Below are 26,646 nucleotides of genomic sequence, written 5' to 3' on the forward strand. Positions count from 1 at the left end.
TCCATATTGTGTGTAAAGTGTGTTGTTGATGGTTAAGTATTCCTTTTGGACTATAGACTGAAGCAGAATTTGAGGGGGAATAAATATTATCCAAAGTAGAACTCCTCAAAGTGGGGAACTGCAGGCTGGTGCCAGTGTTTGAACTGTTTATTATTGGTTCATGATGCAAGAAGTATAGAAATAGAGTTTTTAAAATTACTCTGTTACATTGCTCTCAAGGTTTCTGTGCCTACTGTATATAATAATAAAAAAATCAAGTGCTTCATTTTATGTTTAATTTCATTTATCTAGCAATTCATCTTTATTGCATTTTCCCAGTGAATTTGTCCATGACAGATTAGAAACAAAAATTTACTGTTCCTTTACTATAGATGGTTTGAGAAATGCTGATCTTGTTGAGCAGTGTCCTTGTGAAATCTATTATTACTCCTGGATGCAGCAGCTTGTGTAACTTGGACTGCTTCCCACAGAGAAGGAGGTAAGTAAGCTTGCCATTATTCAGACAGTATTTGGGTGTTGGTACGTGAAGGCAGCTTTGGCTGTATGGAGATGTGTATGTGTGTTGGGCAGCCAAAGGTACATGTATAGAAATATACCAATGAGCTGACTGTACATCTTATATTCTGTTGCTCTCTCTCCCTACCATAGCTGGCTTTTCCAAGAGTAGAAGTATGTAACCAATTCTTGGTCACTGCAGTTTGGAAAGTAGAACTATCATATAGTTAGGTGGAAGTTGATTGGAACTGAGTCACTGTGTAACAGAACCCAAGAACCCAAGAACCGAACCCAGGCTTCCTGCTGTCAACTTTCCCAGCATTGTCTGGGCCTTTGGTCTTTTGAAGTTTGGAGATTAGTCCTTCAGTTCTGGAGTTCCCCAATGTCCTTCTATCACATTTCCTTCTTGCTTAAGTCTTAAATCTATTGCTTGTCACTACAGAAGGTCTTGCAGTTTTAAAGGCATTTTGATAAATATTGCCAAATTGCTTTCCAGAAAGTTAAGTTGTATATCAGTGTGTACCATCGCCAATGATATGTCTCTAAGCATCTTTTCCAGGACTGAATATTAAATGTGTGTGTGTGTGTGTGTGTGTGTGTGTGTGTGTGTGTGTGTGTTGTGTAGATATTCGTCTCTCTATCTAATCTTTGTCATTCTGCTTGGTTAGAAATGAAACCTTATTTAACATTTTTTTCATATCTTTGAATATTATTGAAGGTAAATTTTGGGGAGATTAGGTGTCAGGACACTTTTATATGCAAGATATAGAAACCAGATTCAGATTAACTCAGGCAAAAAAAGAGATTTGGTTAGCACACATGAAATGGAAAGATACTGGGGTAGTCTATAGACTTGGATTAAAAAGTGGCCATGAGGACATGCTTATTGGCTAGCACTTCTCTCTGCTCTGGTGTACTCACCTGCTTGTTATTATACTCTCACCCTCAGCCTCTCTATGCACCCGCCACCCCCACCCTCCCAGTCCATACCCCATCCCCCACATTGACTGATTTCTTTCTGTCAAATGGTTCTTTTCATGTGGCAGGAGTTTATTGCTGTCAGTAGTTCCACATTCTCCCAGTATGGAAGCAATAGTGGAAAAAGATCTCATTTAAATTTCAGAAGTGCTTTGACCTTTCTTGGATCCCTTGTCCCCTCTTTGGATGGGTCGCCAGGATTTGCCATGCCTGGATTATTAGCCTATCCTTGGTTGGAATGGTAGAGTAGGACATTGTGGCCAACACAGATTAGCAGCGCCGCTCCCCTCCAGAACAAAATGAAGTGGTGAAGAAGCGTTCCTCTGAAGGCAGGGTATAGCTGGGCAGACAGAAATGTTCCCTACACATTTAGCAGAAGCTCTTGATTTTGAGGAGATTGATTACATGTTGATATGTAATGTTTAATAAAGACTAAGACAGCAATGGTATATAATTTATTATCCAACGTGGGGTACTATGAAAGAAGCTACTACTAATCATTAACAGAATGCACAGTTAATCCTATTTGGAGAGCTGAGCAAGTGGAAGCAGAGAGGGCACTTGGAATTACTACACTAACTTCTTTCCTAAACTACACATGGTTTTTACAATCACTGTTGACCACTTGCTAAGAGAAAACAACTTCCTGCAATCAGGGCCAAGATTCAAATGGTCAAGATTCAAAAAGGCTAAAGCTACACTGGAGGGAACCATTTGCTCCTTGATAGCTCATTCTCTGGGGAATAACCTAGGGGTCGTGAATCACTGATGTCACTTGTAAAGTTTCATAGTAGAGTAGTGGTTAATGGAAGGCCTCAAAGTCATGAGCCTGATGTCATTTAAAGTCCTGGCTTTGCCATTCACTAACTGATGTTGAACAAGTTATTTAACCTCTCTAAACCTCAGTGTCTTCATCTTGAGATGGAAATTACAATACCTCATATGATTGTGTTTAGATTTACAATGTGTATAACATTACTATATGCTTACTAGCACTGTGAAGTTAGCTGCTAATATTACCAAAAGAAGTAACAAATGCAGAAGAGAGAAAACTATAGTTTATTTTGTCTTAGCAGATAGGACCTCCTAGTAAACTTTGGTCATAAGGGTTCTTTTATCCATCTTTATTTATTTACATAATCTTCTCTTCTGACTTGCCAATTCTCCTCACCCAAGATCCCCACAAATGTAGACATCCTATTTTATGGCAGGAGAGGAGTAGCTGAATGTCCCCATGTGGTTTAAGAATGTCTTTGGCTTTGTCACTTGTGTCACGGGGGTTTTTCAAAAATGATTTCAGTATTGGTAAGGGGAATCTGGTTCGCAGGATTTTTATTTTTTTTAAGTTTTTAAAAATATTTTATTTTATATTTGTGTGTGAGAGAGAGACAGAGAGAGAGCACAAGCAGGGGAGGGGCAGAGAGATGGAGACAGAATATGAAGCAGGCTCCGGGCTCGCTGTCAGCACAGAGCCTGATGCCGGGCTCAAACTCATGAGCAGTGAGCTCATGACCTGCACTGATGTTGTACCAACTGAGCTACCCATGTACCTCACAGGACTTTTAAAGTCAGTATGCAGTGAGAAGGAATAGCAGTAGATATCGTCCCAGATACAGATCATGAGGTAAATGTGTTGGGAATTAGGGTCACAAGTAGCGGTAACAACAGGGCCAAGGAATGCTGTTCAGTTTGTAGGCATGGGGAAGGAAAGAAGCAGAGCTGGGCTGGGTCAGGAGAAGGGTTAAGGTCTAGAGAAAGATAAGAGGGGACAGAATTGAGACAGGAATTACCAGAAGATAGGCTGATAGAGGGGAGAGCAGATGAGAGAATGCATATTTCTCAAAGAAGGTAGTGGCTTCTCATCCTTACTCTCCGAAGATCAGCTAATGCAAGGAGAAGCAGTCTACATTGCACAGTAAATTGTGCTGGGCCTGGATCTCACTGCCTTAGATGAGATCATGAACAAAGATGCCTCCTATCGGCACTGGTCTGTCTGTCTCCTGCCCCCTCCCCTCCCTCTCACACTTTCCCTTTCTCCCTCCTGGAATGTTTCAGTGTTTTTATTGAGCCTAGAAAACCCCCAGGAGAACCTCTAGCTATAGAAACAAGTAGAACTGAGCAGAGGCTGCCTTGCCAGGTGCATCTGGGCAGCTTGATCTGTGAGTGGCCCATTATACCCTGTGTATGAATGAGCCACTCATTTACTCTGCTCTTTAAAGGTCTACAGACCAACTTAAAACTTTTACATTGTCTCTTCTCTAGTCTTAACTTTATAAATTCAACATTAACCTTATGATGTTGAAGTATACATCATTGCATTATGACTTGTCAAATTCATTCATTCTACCAATATGCAAATCCTAGTTATATACTATGACATTACTTTACTACTTGATAGCTGTATTTTCAAAGGCCTTTTGAAAACAAGTGTTTACTCTTTTTTATTTTTCTTTGAAAGAAATAAGGACAAACAAGGACCCTGGAGAGTAAAAGCTAGCCAAACCCTTTTCTAGGTGTATAATAGAAAACCCCCATATGTGCAAGCTACTACTTCAGCTGAGCATCAGTATTTTCCATTTAATGTTGACACTAAAAAGAAAGAACTTTTAAGGTTAATGTGGTTCTGCTGTTAGAAACTTCTTCCTACAGAAAACTTAAAGCACACTAAACTTCCTACAAACGTCTAATAGCTCATCACTGATGCTTGCTTTAGCTTCAAGATTAAAAGTGGTTTTGCCACCATTAGCAAGCAAATGAATCTCTCTAACTCGACCCTGTTAAAATAGGACACCACTTCTGTCAATATTTTGTTGTAGTAGGAAGAGAGACTATTTTTTTTTTCATTGATTTATTTATGTAGACAAAAATGGCACCTACTTCCTGTGTTAGTAGCTCTTCATCAGGGGAAAGAAGATATTTTTATTTTGTGTCACCTTGGGACATTTGGAAACACGTGAAGGCCCAAGTCACAGCAGTTTAAATATATTACTTAATTAGCAGGAAGTCTAAAGGTACAGGATCCAGAACAGGCTGGACTCAACCGTGTCATTACAAACTCTATTTTTTTTTTCTGTCTTTCTGTCATCTCTGTGATCCTTGTTATGTTGACTTTTTAATCTTCTCATTTGTTTCTTCATGTCTGGGAGGTGGCTTCTGCAGATGCAGCATGAAATCAGTGCTCAGAAAGTAGAAGGAAGGGGTTGCCCTGAAATTCTGTTCTTGTAACTATCCCTCTTACACAGACACAAAAGTTGCCACAGAAGTCCTCCCAATAGACTCCTGTTTATGGTCCATTGTCCAAAACAGTGTGGGAAAAAATTTTTTCTGCAGTTGGATTTCAGTAGTTCCTTTTAGAGACAGAGAAGTACAAGGGGCTTGGCCATACTTTCCTATTTCCATTAGGCTCAGAGTTAGAAGGAGGGAAAGGCAGATGTACAGGCATTATAATTGGGTTTCCAGACTCAAGAGGTGTGGAAACATGGTTAGTTGCTGGGCTCTCCATTTCCAGGAAAGTTGGGAAGTTCTGATTGGGTTCCAGCTCTTTGCAGTGGTCACTACCCCAGCTTCTCCTTCCCCAAATGTGGAGGACTCCCCCTCCTGCACGGAGCCAGTGTGGCCATCTCATTTACCCTTTCTGGAACTTCTGTGTTCCGTTAGCTAGAGGTGGTCACGTCTTGCCCAGGGCTGGCCAGAGAAAGAGTTCTGCTAGCAAAGAAAAAGGGAAATGGTGCCAGTGTCTGTCACGGTGTCCCTTTCACATTTTCTCTATTTCACACTATTTAGTTTGTTTTTAAATGGTTTCCTGCCACATTTACTTCATTGATGCTTACAGGCTGGCTCCATTTATTTATCTGCTACAATTCCACTGGTGGGATCTTTCTGAAAGACAAATCTGACTTCATCATTAGGTTTCTATTTCCTTACTGTGGCTTACAAGAGTGGTTATGATCTGGCCTTTGCACACACCTTTCCAGCATTTTTCCTTCCACACGGCCTGCTTTGTTACTGTGTTCTCTTGTGGCTGTATCTTTGTTCTATTGTCTGCCTAGAAAATATCTTCCCTCCTCACTTCCCTCTACTCCTTCTCACAGGACAGCTTCTTCTTGCCCTTCAAAACTTAATGCTTTGGGAAGCTTTCCTTAACACCCTGCCCTCACTAAGCTCAAGAACTTTCTTCTGTCCTTCTGTAGCACCTCAGAGAGTTCTTATTGCTGCCTGTATCTCTGTATTATGATTTACTTGTTTATATAACCCATCTATCTTTGGTACCAGATTGAGCTTTGTGACATTAGGGACTGTCTGACTCATCCCTGAATAGCCTGTGACACATAGGAGATGCTCAAATTGTAGGTTTTCAATGGCAGAAAAGACAGTTAAGCTTGGTGGACAACAGAGTGGGGGGAACAGTACAAAGGATGATCTAATCCTGTTTCCTGGGAGGTCGGGATAAATTTGAGGTATTTCATTTTCTCTTGTTTCTCAGAGCTTTAACATTGTCAGACACTAGGAATGGATTGGGAGTAGAACATAGGGCTGGAGCAACGGAGTTTTACGAACAAGGGTTTATTTGGCAGAATGAACTCTGAACTATATAGAAAACTCACCGATAAAAAGCCAACTTCACAACCACTGTACTTTGCGAATGACCCACTAAACTGTGTATGTAGACCTAGGCCCTGGTCCTCCCTGTCTTGTGCACCAGCTAGTTGCGTTAGCTACATCTTTAAATTCTAAGGACTGATAGCCGGTAATTCAGGTGCACATAGGCAGTCCTTTATAAAGCATCACTTGATAAAAGCCCTAAGCAATCTACACAGCTAGGAATAAATCTTGTAAGGATTGTTTTGCCTAATCGTTTTTACACCAAATCCTTGATTCTAATATTCTGTTACAGGTCACTCAACCCCAGTACCTTGATATGTAGGGACAAGAAAGTTTCTTTACTTCTGGATTTGAAAGGAAAACATGGGGATTGAGTCAAAATGGCTAATCTCATACTGAGAATGATGAATATTGAATATGTCACTTACCATACAATAGACATTTAAATATAGCAACCGTGACCACTGTAGGATGGAATTATGATACCAGACTTGGGTGATAAACCTAAACCAACCTTAGGAAGGAGGGATCCTTTGACCCCCCACCCCCACCCCAACCCTCCTAGGTACTACTGCTGCCTCTGTGTTACAGATACTTTGTCTCACATTGTCTGTGGGGATTGGACACCACAGTCATGTCATTACTTTCCTTAAAATCCTTACATCTGACACAATCAGGCCCCATAGTTGGTCTAGTTAAAAAAACGAATAAACAAACAAAACCAAAAAAAAAAAAGTTCGGTATCCAAATGATATATTTTAAATGTTTTAAAAATTGGAATAACAGGTGTCCATCTACTTTCTAGTTTTGTTTCGTTTTGAGTGGAGGGGGTCAAGGCCTTGCTCTGCGTGTGGAGCACTGTGTGATTTTCTGTGTTACCTTTCTTCCACAAACTTAGTAGGGCACCATCTAGTATTTCCAATTATCATTTCTTGAAAATGGCCAAAGAACTTTGTACTCAGATTGTTACAGAAGAGTTCAGCTCCTTCTGGATCTTTACAGTTTGACTATTGTGTCTCCAGCACCTAATCTGATAGCAGAATTTTCTTCTCTCCTATTTTGTGACTTGCTTTTATTTAGCCTTTTCGCAGAGCGTTCATCTTCTTCAGTTTAGCTCGTGGAGAAACCCTGGGTTTGTCTTGTCCTTGCATTTAATCAATTAACATTTAAATTATTTAGTGATGATAATGCACTGAACTGGCAGGAGGAGAAGTGTCCAGAAACAGCAGACTGGCTTCTCTGGGGCATTTGGCATGCCACGGCCATCTATCTGTGTGTTTTATAGAGGGAGAGCTGACTGTTTTCAAGCAGTCCTTGGCCTTACATCTGCACATGTTCAAAACTCACTTCACTTAATGCAGTCTCATTCAACTGTTTACTACCTTTATGTGCTCAACAAAATGCCCGCCTGTCTGTCTTTTCAACCCTGGCATTTTCTTTTGTCTTGCGTGGCTTTGCAGCATTCTTGCTTTAAAAGAAAAAGAAAACAAAAACAACAACAACAAAAAACAACACTCTGTCCAGCTATATTCTTTCTTATATAGAGCACTATTGAGGAGGATTATATAATCAACCCTTTTGGCAGGAGGAAGCACTTTGTGATAGGAGTCTGAAGTGGAGAATGGCCCTTGGAGGCATAGCACTGCCCTTCCCATTCACGTTCTTTGTCTTGGGCTCTGCTTCCAGGGGACCAACCCCGCCAAAGATGGGGATTTGTGGAGTGTTTCCAGGAGGAAAGTGTGAAGAAGTGTGGGAGCAGGATGGGGCAGGAAAAGATGCTGAGCAGGGATGTGGCTTCAGGTGAAATCTCAGCCTCATTTGCTGGGAGGCTCTGGACCACAGAATGTTTCTTGACTTGAAGCCACCACTGGGGCAGGGAGTAAGGGAAAGAATGTAACTCCCAGAACCACAGATTTCATCACCTGACGGCAATCCTCTGAAGAAGGTGGCAGTAGCTGAGCAATGTGTGTGCATGAAACCTGAACTAGTAGAAGTGATCATAGGGGATCTGGGCAGGAGATTAATGGTCTGCTAATATACAAAATATCCGATATTAAATGTGTGGCATTTCTAAAATAGTGACTTAAAAAAATTTTTTTTAATGTTTATTTATTTTTGAGAGAGGGAGACACAGAGAGCGTGAGTGAGGGAGGAGCAGAGGGAGACACAGAATCTGAAGCGGACTCCAGGCTCCGAGCTGTCAGCACAGAGCTGGACACAGGGCTCTAACTCACGAACAGTGAGATCATGACCTGAGCCGAAGTCAGATGCCCGACAGACTGAGCCACCCAGGTGCCCCCTAATAGCAACTTTTATTGGACCCGAATTATGAGCCTTCCTAGGTTTTCTTGGCTTTACCTATTTTCTGGGCTATCCACTCGTTGCACAAAGAGAGCCCCCGCTCTAACATCACTGCCCCATTTCTAAATGTCAGCAGCTGTATCTGTCTTCCCGGGGGAAGGCTAACTTCTGTATGCCCACCACTGTACCCACCACAGTGTGAGTTTCAACAACCACAGTCCAGACGTGAGTCTCCAGGGGAAACTCACAGAAGCTGTGGTTTCCCCTGCCCTGTGTTCCCAGACTCAGTGAGGTATGACGTCTGGCTTCCTTAGTGGCTGTCCTGAGGGACCAGGTGCACAACCAGAAGGAACATGGGAGTGAAAACCTCATGGGAAAACCCATAAGTGAGTTCCTTTTCTTCTTCTTCTCTGATGGATTGTCCTGAGGTGCTGTGATTCTGTAGAGGATGCCTGGAGATTGTCCCTTGTGACTGAGCAAGTGGCTCTGTTTTCTGTTCTCAAGCTGTGGTCAGCAAGACAAGACAAGCAAGACAACTGTCACCCCCTATCTACCTTCCCTTCTTCCTAGTTTCACCTCCCTTTTCTTTCAGTCTTCCTGGCCTGCCACTGCCCCTCCACACCTCCCCCCCAAATGTACTAGTGTGCACCTTAACCCAGTTACAAAGACCTACTCCTCCATCCACAAAAACAACAAAACAGAAACCTAAACAGAGCCTGAAACCAAGCACCCCTAGAGATTCAAAGTTTCAACCCAAAGTATCCTCAAGGGGTGGATTTTCATTGTACAACATCAGGGGAGGTTTTTTTGAGTAAAGAGTGGGTAATACTAAAATTGTTCTTTTGTTCTTGGTTCCATCTTAACAAAGTCAATCCTATTAAAATCTAAGTGGATGCTAAGGAGAAATCCCTAGGATGCTACAAAGAGTTTCCTTTTGTTATGACTTTCATGAATTGGCTCAGAGCCAAGAGCACTTCGAAGAGACATTGAATTTAAAACCAATGCTGAGGAGTCTGTAGCACCCTGGAAGCAGCTTTTCCTGAAGGAATTCGTGAAGGGAACTGGCACAATGCAAGGGATGTAAAACATTTCTGTTTTTCAAAAAAAAAAAAAAAAAAAAAGAGCATTGGCTTGCGATGTGGCTCAGGTCCTATTTAGGCCAGCAGTTATGAGGCCAGGACTGGTCTTGAGTGTTACTGATGTGCAGGCTAGAGAGTCTGGCCTGAACACAAGTGAAGTTTGTCATTGTTGTCACAGTTAGTGCTGATGGCTGCAGTCAGTGTGGTCTGTAGCTGTCAAGATGGGCACAGGGGTAGTCATTCTGTTCTCTTTGTTTTATGCTTGTAGAATGGCTTCAGTCTTCTCTTCTGTCTGATTAGTCTTAGCATCTGGATTTCTTTTTGCCATGTTCCATTACAGAGGCTGCCTCTTTTTGCCATTCTCCCCCACATCTGGAATCCAGCCAAAATGTACCAGAACAAGATGCTTCTAACATTTGAGCCCTTTTGTAAGGATGCTGATTGCAACTTGGGTGACTTCAGTTTAATCCAAGGTGGAAGATTTCTGCTGCTTTTGGGGAAGGAAATAAATGTCTAAAAATAAAACTTGGGCATAAAAATAGGGCCAGATACTCATTAACTCCCTCACTTAGCTGAATGCTGAAATTATTTCAACAGAGCTAAATCAAGCATTTGTGTAGAAGGGGTTGAGTATGTTTTCTTTTTTTATTCATAGTACTTTATCTTAATGATAAATGGGTTACTGTCATTGTCATTTTATGCAAAAAGCATGAATTTAATAATTTTCAAGAGCCTAATTCTCAGCTCATGCTGACCCTTGAAGTGGAGGATTAGTGTTCACAGGGTTTTGAGAATGTATGTTGTGGGCTCTTATGGAAGAGGCTGGAGGGGCAGGCAGGGCTAGGAGCCAGAGTACACAAGGCTTGGTGGGCTAGGGTTAAAAATTTGGATCCAAGTATGGCGGGAAGCCACTGGAGAGATTTAATTAGGAGGATATCATAGAATGATTTATATTTTAAAAATATGACTCTTGGCTGCTGAATTGACAGTGGATTGTAAGGAGTAACCAGGCAGATATTTTAGATATCCAGGTAAGAGAGGATAGTGACTTTGGAAGAGATAGTAATAGCAGAGTTGGGTAAGTGCACAGATAATGGAGATTTATCGACTCCAATAGCAAAACAACAACAACAACAACAACAACAACAAAAACCAAAAAACAAAAAACAAACAAAAAAACAAGACTGGCAGCACTTTTGGGTAATTTTGTTGCTTGTTTGGGCTGAGGCAGGGAGCAATGGTAAAGGGAATGAGGCAAAAGTCAAGGGCTCATGTTGATTCTGTGCTGCCTATAAGGCATCTGTCAAATGGGCAGCTGAATATATGACCTTGATTCAGTAGATGTGTTTGAAAATCCTTCACATACAGATGACATTCAGAGCCATGGAATAGAAGAACTCACCTAGGGAGAGAGTGTAGAGAAAGTATAAGACTTGAGAACTTTCCATATTTTCACATAAATTGGGAAAGCAGAGGAGGAGGAGCAGTGAGGAAGGAAGAACCAGGAAAAAGAGTTGGGCTGGAAACAAGCAAAGAATCTTCCAGGAGGGAGGTAACTGCTAATTATGTTGAATGCTGCTCTAAGATTAGATAAGATGAGGACAAATTATATCCACTGTTTTTGGCAACATGGAAGCCTTTGGAGACACTGGTAGGGGCAGTTTATGGCATGTCACACAGACAGAGGCCAGAGTGGATTGAGGAGAGACAGTAAAGGGGAAATGAGGGTGGCTCTTTAAACAATTATTTCAAGAAGTTAATAAGAGCTAAGAAATAGGTAGGTAGCTAATCAAGAGCCAGAGGAGAATACAATGGTCTTTTTAAATGTTCTTACGATAGAGCTTATTGGGGTATTTATACTCATGGTATTGATCTAATGAAGAGAGAGAACCTAATGATACAGTAAAGGAGGGGATATAATTGTAGGGTCAAATTTCTTGAATGTAAAAAAATATGAGATACAGAGCAAAAGTGAAGGCTTTGGCTTTGTGTAAGAGGAGAAGGGGGGACAGAAAGAGAAGACACAGCTCTTAATGGGTTGGTTGAATTGATGTAGGGGGTGAGGGAGTATCCATAATAAATTATAATTCACGAAGCCAGAGCATCAGCTGAAAGAGACATGGGAAAAAGGGATGTTGGAAATTTCCAGAAAAGGTAGCAAATATTGGAGTCATTATAAAGAATGAGAAAGTGAATCCAAAGAGAGTGGGCATAGAATGTCCCAAAGTTACATTAAGCAAGGTGGATTTGAGTTAATTATTACTTGGAAAGCAATAATTCTTAATTCTTTTTTTTTAAGTAGCCTATAAAGGTAAAAAATATTATTACATATTTACATATGCTCATGCAGGAAATGAGTTTAGTGATTACTTGTAATCTTAGTATTCGGAAATAATCATTGTGCTACATCTTTTCATACATTATACATGCAAATACATCTACAGGAAAAATATACAAAGGCCTTATTTTCTTTTTTATTTAATGTTTATTTATTTTGAGAGAGACAGATAGACAGCGGGAGAGGGCCAGAGAGAGAGAGATAATACCAAGTAGGCTCTGTACTGTCAGCGCAGAGCCCCACCTGGGGCTTCATGCAGGGCTTGAACTCATGAACTGTGAGATCATGAGCTGGGGAAATCAAGAATCAGACGCTTAACCGACTGACCCACCCAGGTGCCCTAAAGGTCTTATTTTCATAACTAATACTATTTTACAAGTTTTTGCTTTGCCAAACATCTTATCTATTGCTCTAAGCTATTGGAGTGATAACTTTGTCATATAGTAAATATATTGTTTATTTGTATCTTAATATGTTCTTGTTGCTTTTCCAATTTTTATTTAGATCTATCTATATAAAAATTGTATAGTCCTGTTAAAAAAAGGCCCACATCTTAGTCTGTATATATGATTATTTTATTCTAGAATTTAAAATGCAAAGATGAAACTATAAATTATTCTATCAGGTTTTATTTTGATGTGATAAAGGAGTCAAATTATATTTTTTTAATTTATTTTGAGAGAGAGACTGAGAGAACACACACAAGCAGGGGAGGGGCAGAGAGGAGAGACAGAATCCCAAGCAGGCTCTGTGCCATCAGCACACAGCGCCATGCAGGGCTCAAACCCACAAATCTGTAAGATCATGACCTGAGCTGAGATCAAGAGTTGGACACCCAACCGACTGTACCACCCAGGTACCCCTGAATTGTATTTTTTAGAATAGTTTTAATGATTCTTTTTTTAAAACAAAGTTTACTTATTTTTGAGAGAGAGGGAGAGAGAAAGCAGGGGAGGGGCAGAGAGAGGGAGACACAGAATCTGAAGCAGGCTCCAGGCTTTGAGCTTTCAGCACAGAGTCCAAAGCGGGGTGAGTCCAACTCACCAGCGGTCATCATGACCTGGGCTGAAGTCGGACACCTAACTGAGTGAGCCACCCAGGTTCCCCTAGAATAGTTTTAATTATTCTTAAAGCTCATATCCTACAACAAATTTATGACACAGCTTTTTTAATAGTATGACTCCCAAATGATTTCTTTAAAATTTTCCTTTAGAGGTTTTTTAAAACTAATTATATGCTATTCTTTAAACAAGCTATTTTTTTAAAGAGTAAAAATGATCTATAATCCTATCACCAGAGAAAATCAGTTACATTTTACTTACTTGAATTATATTGTATGTATACACTTTGCCATCTATATTTTCTTGTGTTTTGTGCTTTTTGAAACATTCATTGTAAACCATGATTTTAATGACTGCCTTATGATCTATACTATTATTATAAGAATGTTTCTAGATTTTGTTTTGTTTTCATGTGTTATTATATTTTATTTTCTTATTTTTTATTTTTTTTAAGGTTATTTTTGAAAGAGAGAGAGGGAGGCACAGAATCTGAAGCAGGCTCCAGGCTCTGAGCTGTTAGTGTGGTGAGATCATGACCTGAGCCAAAGTCAGACCCTTAACCAACTGAGCCACACAGGCACCCCTGTTTTTGTGTGTGATTATAAACAATACCATAGTTAACATCATTGGCATTAATGCTTAACTGGATTTGTTTTTAGTGTTTTTACTGTAAAAGCAATGCATATCCATTGTAGAAAGCTTTAAACATAACAAAAACTGTTATCCAGAGAACCACTGTTGACCCTATACCAAATCTTTATTCACTCAACGGCCATTTCTCAGTGCCTACTATATGGTAGGCATTGCTTTAGATGTGATATCTGCTCTGCAGAGTTAACATCCTAGTGTGTATTTAGTGACAAGTCTGTCTCCTATGTGCAGAAATGGGTGTGCTTTTAAAAAGGGATTATGCTACTTACAAGTTACATTGTAATCTGATTTTTCTCCTATAAAATTAGGAACTTCTTTCCACACCATTGAACCAACTATTACAATATTATCTTTAATGGCTGCAGAAGAATGATTTGTATGGATGTACCGTAGTTTATTTAACTGATCTCCGATAGACGCTTTCTTTTCCTATTCCTGCTGGCATTTGAAATCCCTAACATGCATATTTTGCTTGTCTTTGATAGTGTAATTAGTATGACCTCCACACGACATGAAGGCACAGGCAGTGCTATCTGTCATCCTCATCCTTGTACCACCTCTAAGTGGATTTCACGGTGAGTTCCTTTATAATGTAACCAAGTGTTAGTTATTTGTACAACTAGATAGGGACGTGAGCACACAATGCAAGGTGATGGTTTCCTCTGTTGCCATAGCATTGTGAACCTTTCTAAAAGATCACTTAAAGAGAAATAGGAAACAGACTGGAGATCCTGGATGAAGATTAAAAATGATATTTTCTCCTGTCTACTCTAAGGCTTTTTTCTGTTATCTGCTACCAGATATAAAATCACTAGAAAGGCAAGTTTGATTGACTGATGATTGATTTTTTTTTTCAAGGGTAAGCTTGGTACTTAGCACTTAACATCAGGCATTATCCACTTTTCTTGGTCCTGTCATGGGCATTTTTAAATTATCCAGTGAAATATTAGAGGTGTTTAGTAGAACAATTTGGGAGGTTGACATAAACCACTCCTTTTCTTTCCCATCTTTCCATGTCTTTCTCTCAGCATAATACCACCACATCCCTCTAGCTCTTTGAACAGAAATAAACTAAATCTGAGGGAGAGAAGTGGGACATAGAGGAGTAGAAGGAGCCCCAGAGAAGGCAGAGGAAAAAGACTGTGACAAGGCCACATGAGCACTCAATTCTCCTGTCTTGGGTAGTCTTGGCCAAGGTCCAAAGGAGTTTACTCCATTGTCTTTACAGCCCTAATTTCCTAAAATCCATAGATAGGGTACACGATCTACCTACAATGTTTTGTGAATTAGTCAAAGAAGCTGGATGCTACCTTCAAGGATTATGAAATGGCTAAATATATTTTCTTTATGAAAACCTTGCTTGTTTTTCTGAATCCATCTGCTTTTCAAAGTCAACTTCTGAAAATAATAGTAAAAAACTATATGCATAAATATATAGCTCAGGATGATTGGACTTCCACATTTATATCTAGGACGCTATTCCTTAGGTACATTTCATTTGACACATATGACATCCTGAGAGGTGCCCTAAAGCCAAAATAAATGAGTCCCTTCATTTCCCCTTTTGGACCCCTCCTGCCCATGTGCTCCCTTGCTTGAGATTAAGGTCTGCATATTCCTAACAGATTTCCAAATCCAGCATTGTCTTCTACACACTCCAAATATTTCCTAATGAAACCAAGTTAAGTTTGTTCTATTTGTTTAGGGCCTGCTGACTCTAGCTAGCTGAATAAATGGTTTTGTTGTTATTGTAGTAGGTATTAGAAGTAAATGGGTTCATGAAATAAAAGTCAACAGGACTCTTGCATATATAATATACAATTGCAGAAACTCTAACACTAGCTTTGTGACTCGTTTCTAGTCATCAGACTAGCAAGGTTTTTGATGGTATTGTCTTAATTGGCAGGCTGCTGACCTAGGATATTTCTTCTAGGTGGTTCTGATATAGCCCTTGATAAGCACCCATTGCTAATTCTCCTCATAACTGCTCTTGATTTTTAGTTATATTGCTTTTGTCTTCCTCAAATCTTGATAATATTGAGGAGAAGCAAATTGCCATTGGAGGACTTGGTGAAGATGTAATTCTCCCTTGCTTATTTAAGAGTGCGCCTGAAGTAGTAGTTCATTGGAAGAATCAAGAGAGCTATGTGCACTCATACTACAAAGACCATGACTGGAAAGGCAAGATCACAGATACACAAACAGGACATCCCTCTTTCATAGTGAAATGGAAATGCCTCCTTATCATTTAGAAGATTAAGCCTTCCGGATGAAGGAATTTACATATGCTATGTGGGAACAGCATCTAGAAACATCATAAACAAAGTGGTACTAAAGGTGGGAGGTAAGTATGCATGGAAGGTTTTATAAAACATAGCAATAATATCATTCCATGTTTTTCTAAAATATCTCTTTCTTAATTGAATATGCTATGGACTACCTCGCAAGTCAATACAAATCTACCTCATGTTTTAAATGCATGGTATCTCATAGTATAGACATGCTATAACTGATACATCCATTCCTCTACTGGTAGATATTCCAGTGTTTTACATGACAGGTGTTGTGATGAGCATTCTTGTATTTAATAGTGGGAAATGATTTGAAAGAAAAAGTATCAGAAAATTTTAATATATTACTTTGACCCGTTAGTCTTATTAGCATTTAATAGTTATCAATCTTAATTTCTGCCCATATGCTATCTTTTAAAATGTTGAATTACTGGCTTAATTTTTGTTTTTTAAGTTTAATATTGTATGCTTTCCTCCTGTCTATATTAACTATATTTATTTATTGGGGGGAGGGGCATTTTCTAGCAGGTTGTTTTATCCAGCGCTTGTTTCTTTTCCCTCTGTCTCATTTAGCTGCTTGAGATCTTGACTCAGAAATCTAAGAATCATGTATAAACAAAGAATCAAACAGGCTCTGGGTTATTACCTGAAGAGGGCATAGTGCTGCATGAGCTCTAGTTTATATTGGTTGCTCACTGAGGTCATTAGATTTCTATCTAGAATTCTGGCGAGAGAACGAAGATTGCTAGTTGCTAAGTATCTGCACATGCTTTTTTCTTTCACTTGTAGATAACCAGACTGTATCTTAAGTTTCTACAGAGTTTTTGTTTTGTTTTTCCTTTCATAACTGCCAAGTTTTTCTCATAAAGCTTAGCTTTTCATTTTATGGGTATTAAAATAATAAGTGTTCTGCACAGATGACTTAAAAAGAAACTAATGCCAGTCCCTCACATGCCCTTCTTTCTCCCTCCTAGCTTTCATCACACCTGTGATAAAGTATGAAAAGAGGAACAGAGATAGCTTCTTAATATGCAGTGTGTGAAGTGTTTATCTTCATCCACTTATCACATGGAAAATGGACAATACACCCACCTCTGAAAGCAATATGGAAGAAACGGAGTCTTTGGGTTTTTATATAAATAGTATGATAAATATTACAGGATCAAATTTATCTTATGAATGTGCTACTGAAAACTTATTGCCGAAACAAACATGGACTGGGGATTGACAATGAAAGGTAGGCTCCATGGGGCTTTCTGTGTGCATGTGCTATGTCCGAGGTTGGGAGGGAATTAGGATTGATTTACAGGGAAAGAAGAGAGCACAAAAGAAAGAAAATGTATCTGCACCAGTTAGAGGACCAAAACAACAGTCCCAGGTCTGATATATACTGGCTTTGTTATCTTAAGCAACCATTTTTAGCTCTAACCACTAGCTCCACATTGGTAAAACAGAAGTAATTCTACCTGTTAGGTGTTTGTGTTGAAGGAAAACATTTTTAAAATGGAAAGTAGCAAATATACTCATGAATATTATATTTCTCTATGATTTGTCCTCTAAATAGGATTTCCTACCTGCATTGCACTTCAAAAGATGAGAGGATACTTGCCTATTAAGTTACAATCTGTGATGTTTGCCATTCTTTCCACTAAACAGAAATTAATTAGTATTGCCTCTGTTTATTCTCTTTACATAGTATTATCCTATTAAGCTTTATCAACAGCACTATCATAGCGTGAACAGTTCTTGATACTCTTTCCTCTTATTTATTTGAAAAAATCTAAATTTTGACCAATCTCTAAATCTACTATAATCTACTCTAATAACCTACTATTTAAGAGAAAGAGAAATTAATTTGATATTTCTTATCCAATTCTAAGGAAAAATGTCTTATATTTTAGAAGCAAAGCAAAATTTCTTTAGTAAACCTCCATTATATGGAGAAGGTAGAGGTTAGCTGCTCTCCTTTTTGGGCTTCTTTCCTGATTCTTGTATTCTCAAAGTGCTTGCCAAGAAGACCCTGAATTATGAGTGAGTCACCAACTTTACATAATTTCAGCATTGAAGGCAGGGACACCCAGTATTCACTTTTCCAGGCAGTAATGGGAATATGGAAAAGTGTTGAAAATGTTGATGTTAAATTGTAAATACTTTCTATGGAAAATTGTATTTTCTCACATTTATTCAGAATTGAGTATGCAGAAGCATCTACAGTTTCTTAAGCTCAGTGCTATTTCCTCTTGTTGAGGATTTTTTTATCTGCCAAGTTTGTTGCTCTCAGACTGTGAACTTAAGAATGGGGGCTTCTGGGTGGCTCAGTCGGTTAAGCATCTGACTTCGGCTCAGGTCACGATCTCATGGTTTGTGGGTTTGAGCCCTGCATCAGGCTCTGTACTGAATGCTTGCTCAGAGCCTGGAGCCTGCTTCAGATTCTGTGTCCCCTCTCTCTGCCCCTCCCTGCTAGCACTCTGTCTTACTCTCTCAAAAATAAATAAATGTAATTTAAAAAAATTAAAAAAAAAAAGAATGTGGACTCTTACACATTTCTGGATCCACAGCATCTAGTAAAAACATGTAAAAATTAAACTAGGAAGACAGCATAGCAAAGGGAGCAATTAATTCTGTTTACTATGATTGGATATAAATGGCGTTGTTAGAGAATATATGCTTAAGAGGTTTGCATAGGGCAGAAGTTTAAAAGAAAATTAGGAATTTCCAGAGGACATAGGCATTCCAGGTTAAAAACCACAAAAGCACAAAGGAGTAAATATTGCCTGAATTTGTAGAAGTATAAGTGGTTGAGGGTAAAGCTAAAGTAGCAAGAGATAAGCCTGGAGAGGGAGGCAAAAATCAGATGAAAGGCCTTGGTCTCGCTAAGTAGCTTGACCAGGTTCCCGGAGGAAGGAAGTGTGGAGCCAAAGAAAGATTTGAGGCATCAAAGAGACCCAGATTTGCATTTTAGATGGCTCACTTTGGCATCAGTCTCTTGCAGGTGGAGTGTGAAGTAAGTCTAGAGCCTAGGGAGAGAATTGATGGTAATCCACAGAGGTCAGCTACCAAACTGCAGAATAGGAAGGACAAGACGCAGCTAGATTGGAGGGCAAGCCGAGCACACCTAGCATAGTCTCTGCTCTAACAGAGCTCAGTCCAGTGGGGGCTTACCTCCACATAGCTGGAAATATACTATTAATGTGCAGGAAAAGGGACTTTGTGCAGAAAGAGCAATTAAGAAGTGGTTGAGACCACACAAGTAACAGAGACTACTAGGGAGTAGATAGTGACAAGAGGGGAGTTCTGGGGAATACCAGCATTTTAGGTATCAACAGAAGAACATTGAGTTTGAAAGGCTGGTGGCAACATTCTTGAGTGCTCACTATAGGGCTATAGGAGTTGGAAACAAGGAGTGAAACCTGGCTAGCTGGCCCAGGTTTAGGTCTCCTCAAAAGTCTAAACTTAACCTTGGCAAGTGTTAAAATGATGGTAGTACAGCTTTTCTTCCAAGAAATGCATTTCCAAAGATATTTCTCAAAGCATTTCTAAGTGTAACTTAGAAAATTCATTTGAAAATTGTATTTTCATTGATGTTTCCTTTTCTATCCTGTTATTAGATAACCTTCATAAAATGCAGGGTGAAAATGTTGCACTCTCATGTAAACTTGTGAACAGTATTTTCTTTTTTTTTTTTTACTGAACCAAGATTTCTTTTTTTTTTTTATTAAAAAAAAATTTTTTTTAACGTTTATTTATTTTTGAGACATAGAGAGACAGAGCATGAACGGGGGAGGGTCAGAGAGAGAGAGGGAGACACACAATTGGAAACAGGCTCCAGGTTCTGGGCTGTCAGCACAGAGCCCGATGCGGGGCTTGAACTCACGAACTGCGAGATCATGACCTGAGCCAAAGTCGGACGCTTAACCGACTGAGCCACCCAGGCGCCCCTGAACCAAAATTTGATAGTCACTTGGTCCAAAGTGGAAAAGGAGATCTCCTCCATCCTGGCTCACTTTCTGAGCTCCTCACAAGATAACAACTATCAGTGAACCCTGACTTTCATGGAACAAAGACCTAAAAAAACAAAGTGACTTCTCTTTGACTTTGAAGGATCTTAGTCTTTCAGACAGTGAGGAATACTTAGACAATATTTCTTCAAGCAAATATAGCTTACTCACCATCCAAATGCTGCATGTTGTAGGTAAGTTACAAGTAGGATTGGGTAACAGATTTTGGCTATAGCAATAGAGATTGTGAATATCAAACAGGGAAATTAGGTTGGCATTTAAAGAATAATTTTGATAAGTATTCTTGAAAATGTTATCTATAGGGATACTTCTGGCCAAGATACTTCTTTAAAACTCACAAAGTCCTGCATTGAAAAAAAATTTTTTTTCTCCCAGAAGATTCCTCTTCATGGTTTCAGGGCTTCAGAAATGTAGAGGGAATTTACATGATTTGGTGAGTTTGTGGTCTTAACATCCTCAATTTCTGCTTACTACTGTGCTTAACCTGTGCTTTAGGGCCTGGAATTTGGGGAGTTGAGGCTTCAGGCACAGTAAGAAGTTAGAACTGGGGCTCTGGTAGATGCAGGGGAAGCATGATCTGTGAACCTGGTGGAAACAGTCACCAAGGGACGTTGGAAGCAATAAGTGATGCCCAATTCAGCTTTTTTTTTTTTTTAACCTCTACTGATAGTTAACTGCCAAAAATATTTATGGAGAGTGGACTAGAGATATTTTAGAGTCATGGCATATGCACTCATGAAGTTGACTTTCTAGGTGGATTGGTTGATCCCCTTACCCTTAAGCTATCAACGTGATGTCGCAGGAAACCATGGCAGCTCTGTATTATGTATTAAAGATACTTGAATCAGTTGAATATTTGTTTTAAAAACATTTATATCATTCTAGTTGTGAAAATTAGGAGGAATAACAGATTTGGAGATAAGAACACAGAGTTGTCCTTAGGTCAAGTAGTCTTCAAACAGAAGCTTCTAGACACTGAGGGACAATACTCCCTTTGTGCAGAGCTGTCATTTTGAGAATGCTGAAAAGTGGAGTGCATTTGAAGCTCCTATTTTTCTCCAAAGTAAGAATGTTAGTTTTATGTAAAATACAGTTAAGCTTTCATTCTGTTTTTAAAATGTTGCCTCATTTTGGAGTGTGGGGGAAAAAACAGGAAGATATGGTCTGAAGACCATGTATGACCCATCTTTCTAATCAGAGGTCTAATCTTTAGTTTACACAAAGCAAAGCATCAGGACCATTCCATTTCTGACAAAAGAAGCTTTTCAGAACCTCTCATTCCCACCCAGGAAGAGGTGTGTAATGGGAGCTACCCCCACAGGGCAAACACCACTCATATCCTCAACATCACTCTTTCAAGGCAACTTGGTTTTCTGTTCTCAATTGCAATTATCTTGCCCAGGAGATGCTGCAACATTTGAAAAGGAAGCCCAGATTTGGGGGCAGAAGGGTTATGGATCTACTCCATAAAAGTTGCATGGAATTGAATGGAATTTAATAATTCTTGCTAAATTTTGTGGAATCACTATGTGATGTTAGGCAAATTTCTTTACAGATGGGAGAAGCGAGGGTCATGAGTAAAGTAAGGAAATTCTATACCTTGCAAGATTTTCTTCAGGAGGAAAAGTGTGCATACGGAAACACTTTTGAAAGTCAACATTTCTACTTAATTGCTCACCCTCTATATGGGTATAGAATTTCAGAATGACACAAATATATAGAGAGATTAATGTTTTAGTGATTGCAGGACATTACTTTATTAATAAAGAGTATATTAATAAAAATAGGCATCTGTTATATAGAGCTATTCATTTTAAAGAATAGCTATAAACATTTTTTTCCACCTTGAATTGGCCTTTGTGCTCTAATGCTGCCCCCACTCTGTGGCAGAACATAGATCACAAGATTAGCAGGTAACTTAAGGCCTCCAAGTTTCTGCCTTCTGGGTCCTACTTCTTTTAATACTAATTACAATTATAGTTCCAACAACAATGCTGAAAAAACTCTGGCTACTCCAATGATTCTGAGGGGCATCAAGCACTCTCTTGGTCACCTCTCACTCAAGACCATGGCTCCCACACCACTCTGCTCATCACCTCTGTACTTACCCCTGTTCCTCTATGCCCCTGTCTTCTCCAAGCCAAGGGTGAACTCTGCCCTCCCTTCATCCTCCAAGGAGAATGCTGGGCTGAGGTTAGTCTGTAGTCATAATTATCCCTTTGTTAATTCTCTTCACAATAGAAAAAATAGAAACTCACAGTGCATAATAGACTCACTGCCTTTTAAGTTTGCAGACTTTTTCTCCTCTGACACCCACTCCCTACTAAGCCCCAAATTGGTTAATATTCCTGCTTATGCAGGTTTCCCACAGTAAAGCCATTGAGACTGTGAGGTATTTATGCTCATGAATGCAGAAATAACTAGTTTTTAACATAGTATATGTTTCCTTTGGTAATTTTTCTTCCAGTTTATAGACTTTTTGTTTTATTTAGAACAGAGTCAAAAAGGAATTACCTGGATAATTATCCTGTCTCTGGTGCCTTTGGTTTTGCATGTTCCTTATTAAGTCAATAAGTTGCATCCATTTCAGTGGAGATAGGTGTCTCATGGGGAATTTGGGCTTTGTTCCCTGGGTGTTGAGTAGAGGTGTATCAAGCAGCTAACCCCACACAGCTGCTGGGCTTGTAAACAGACTTGAATCTTCTGGATATTCATTTGCAAAATTTATCAGCAACCTTTCTAAATGCTCCCACATTTCCATCTAACTATCCTACTTTTAACAAGTTTATCCTGAGTTAAATGGTCAACAATATAACAAGCTATATACACGCACATGCATTGTAGCACACTGAAAAAATTTAAATCTGGCACTAATACACAAAATGATCAAATTTATCTTGCATTGAAAAATAGCTGGATGAAATAAACCTAGACTTTAAAATGGATGCCTTTGGAGAGAGTTTGTCCCCTCTGTCTGGACTTGCTTTAGTCCTTGTACTGTTTTCTTTTTCCTTGAGCTTTGTCTATGGTGCTACTTCTTTGTTCTTTATAGGCCATTTTATTTTAATCCTTGTTAAATTTGTAAAAAAAACTTTTTCTAGATTTTCTGGGACAAACCTGTGTTACTTACAGTACTTTTATTACTTATGGTAATTTAAAATTATACATTAAGATGCCATGGTCACAGGACTTCTTAGAAGACTTTGCTTTTATTGACAGAATTAGATCCAGGAAAAATTTAGATGTAGTTATTTCCACATTTTATAGACCAGAAAACTGGAATCCAAGTAGTTAGGGACATGAAACAGTTTCATGTATACCACTTACGATGACACAGCTAACTAGTGGCAGAGGTAGGTCTAGGCTCCAAGTAGCTCTCTTACTCCATAACCTTTCTGAGAAGACCGAGTGTCCTGGGAGGCTGAGATATAGCTCATGTCCCTTCCTCTGGTTGATAATTGCCTTTTGCCCCTGATGAAGTTAGGGGATTTGGTCATAGCAGACACCATTATTGAAGGTAAGGTTTTTAAGGGTGATACTGAGCAAGAGTTTCACCAAATCTACACCTTTGATTGTTTGTACTACTCCGCAGACTAGTCCTGCTTATCATTTGTTCCTCCTGTCCCTCAGCTGGCCGGAAGTAAACAAAATCGGAAATTCTGGGCAAGTCTAGTTTGTCCCCCAGAAGCAACCTCTGACCTGATACAATGACGGTTGTGACTAAATTAGGGTTCAAATTATAGAACAGAGGAACACTACATACTGCTCAAGAATGACATTTTAGTTTCTATTTTGGAAATGTGCAAAAGTCAAGTCCCAACAGAAAACACCTGGCATACCCAAAACTGTACAAAGGGGAACACAAAAGATAGTGCATTTCCCCAGAACTGGGAGCAGCTGATTTGATAGCAAATATAAGCTTGAAGGGACAAGGAGAGGGTGCAGTTCCCAAAACCCAGAAGCAGAGAGTCATGTAAAATCTGATGCCTTATAGGGAGAATGACTTTTAGTTGAAGGACACAGACCAAGAAGACCTTACAAGGAAAGAGCTGGAAGAATAAATACGTGCATTTGCCCTTTCCTCTCTCTGGTCTCCACCTCAACTGGAGGCCAGAGGGAAGACTTTAGAAGGAACCTTCTCAGGTAAGCATCCCAGGGCAGAGACAGGAGGCTGGGTTCTGATTCTGGAGGAGCAGTCAGGAGGCAAGAGCAAAAACAATGTCAGGGTATTGGCTACTTAAAAAAATAATGTTCTACAGTTCTGTAGTTAGGTAGGCTGAAAATATATTTCAAGCTGTTGCACTAATGGCCCCTAAACCTTGGTTGTAGTTTCATAGGACCATGGTTCATGTTTTTCTTCTTTAAATTCCCTTTTCTAGTACTGTTTTAAAATGTCCTTAGTCTAGGATAAGTATAAATTATCCCAGATTTTAGCGAGGCACTACAATGTTGTTGTATCCCTTTTCCTTTGCCATCGCTCTGGGTTTAACCATCATCTCTTTGGCTGTTATTTTCCATTGTTAACAGTTAGTAGGAATCAGGCCAACAATCCTAAAGAGCGAGGAATTCCTGGCCTGGTTGAACAGCCTTTATCCCTGCTTTGGAGCACCTGAATCGGCCATAAGAATTTATTGCTATTTGTAGATGAAGAAGTATTTCTACACTGAATGCATTTTTAATGCTGTTTGTTGGAAGAAAGATATGAAAGGGGGAGTGACTAAGGTGAATCTAATAACGTAATCGTACTGAGGTAGGAATAAGAAAGAAGCTGAGCATTTGCAAAGAGATTTTTTTTTAATTTCTCTTTTTTCCTGTAGAAAGGTATTCTGTCTCTACTGATGAGAGAGCCAACACTGCTAATGACACAGAAGAAAACAAGGTAAAATCTTTCCTTTATCAAACCTTATAGTATAAGAATGCTACTGTGAAAAACTGATTGGTTGACGTATCATCAGAGGGGAAAAAAGGGTGAGAGGGATCATAGGATAACTCAACAGGAAAAAAATAAAATTAGGACTTTTTCCAATGTCTATAATTAAACAGGCGCTACTTAAATAAGTGGCTGCTCTTCTCACTTCCTACTGTTATTTATAGAGATCTCCAATGGCACTATGCATATGATGATGCACCAATGTATTTATTCTTCCAATGGAAGTATGGGACTGAATAGAAGCCGAAAGAAATACAAAGTAGAGAAAAGCAGATTACAGTTTCTGCCCAGATTCAGGTGGCTGGGAATCCATACTTTTCCAGCCACTTCTAGGCTCCTTGGGGACTGAATTTACTTACAAATTATAGTTTGATTGCAAATTCAGTTGTTTAAAGTGGAGTTTAAATTTTTTGCTGCTGCACACCTTTTAGGAGTCCATTAATCATAATATAAATGAGAGCAAAGAGTGAGGTAAACTCGCTTTTCTACTGGTTAAAAACTCAGGAACTAATCTAGGAGGGAGATTGAAATTGAGACTTCATAACTACTTACAACTGTCTCATGGATCCCTCATTACAGATGCAAACAATAGCTCTAGAGCTCCCCTCTCCCAACAATCAAGACAAAACAGTACCATCATTAAATGCTCAAGATAAAAATGGTTATTCTGACATGAACAATGGCCACATAAAGTCCCATTTTTCTTGGTTCTAGGCCCTTTCAAAACACCCAGACAGTATAGGAAATGAAGCAGAACTGTGGTAACACATGATGAGCATCCTTAATATCCAGTGACTTCACTTACTCTTTCTTTACTGTAATTCCAGCTATGGCTCATCATGGCCCAGTAATTCTACCATTGAAAAGACTTTCCAACTACCATTGGAAAGACTGGCAAGACTTGTCTTTGACAAGATTACATTTACTCTTCAAGTCCTAACCATCACTCACTGACTCCCTACCTGCATCAAGATTATGAATGCCTGGACGCCAAGGATTCCAATTCAAACTTAGAACTTTCCCATTCATTGACATCCCTGCTGCAATTAGCCACAGTGAGACTCACATCAAGATCTTGGAAGAAATTATCACTAAGTGTTGATTCAAAATCTGATCAACTAATGATCTGATCAACATAGAAGCAGAAATTACCTTAGTGAAAAGGTGAAAAACCAGGGCAATTGATATGCTAAGGTATTGTACTCCAGTTTTCTATGAATAGTTAATATCAGTTTAACCAACTGAATTTAGTATGATGAGTCTTAGGGACTCCAAAGTCTAAAAATGTCACTATCTTCAAGATTGCCGAGAGCAAAGGGCCCTATCAACTCAAGAATTGACATCTCTGAGGCTGGGTTATACCTTCCAACACCAGGTTTGCATAGCCGAGTGACATTAGCTATGAAGATAATTTGATTCACTCTTCTGGCTCAGTTGTCATATTGTTAATCAGCCTTATAATAAATGTATATTTCCACATAAATTTTTACACAAAGACAGAATGGATAGTGCAGTTGACTTGATCGCTTCCTTTTAATTTTAATCAGTTTATAAGAAAGAAAAAATCTAATCAGGATTTTTGTTACTTAATCAAGTTTTGACCCTATAGTTTATAGAAGAAAATCAACCTCGAATTGTATGTTAATGCTACCTGGTCCAATTTTCTCTAAGTGTTTGCTCCAATGTTATGACAGGTATTCATCATAAACTATAAAGTATTGACATCATTATAAACAAAAACTTTGTCAGTAGAAAATGCTCAGAACTACTGTCGTCTCCTTACAGTGATGAGGAGGGACAGATTGAAAGACTAAAGTCAACAAATTCAGGGTGGCAGACAACAATGAACTTGGGTCCTTCAATGCTGGTGAGCCTCTAAATTAATCTTGGAGCCACCTGTA

The 26,646-nt window shown here is 39.2% G+C and overlaps 1 protein-coding gene across 1 annotated transcript; it reads left to right on the plus strand.

The window, feature by feature from the left end:
* The first annotated feature begins 375 nt into the window (after window positions 1-375).
* On the plus strand, window positions 376-26,485 carry HHLA2 (HERV-H LTR-associating 2). The gene is given in 8 exon segments (XM_045501923.1): window positions 376-478; window positions 13,991-14,080; window positions 15,507-15,676; window positions 15,679-15,727; window positions 15,730-15,849; window positions 16,771-17,033; window positions 24,633-24,694; window positions 25,460-26,485. Coding segments are annotated over 5 exon segments (657 nt in total). The 5' UTR covers window positions 376-478; window positions 13,991-14,016; the 3' UTR covers window positions 17,025-17,033; window positions 24,633-24,694; window positions 25,460-26,485.
* Window positions 26,486-26,646: the final 161 nt, after the last annotated feature.

This window comes from Leopardus geoffroyi, chromosome C2 (genome assembly GCF_018350155.1).
Source record: "Leopardus geoffroyi isolate Oge1 chromosome C2, O.geoffroyi_Oge1_pat1.0, whole genome shotgun sequence".
NCBI classification, from domain to species: Eukaryota; Metazoa; Chordata; class Mammalia; order Carnivora; family Felidae; genus Leopardus; species Leopardus geoffroyi.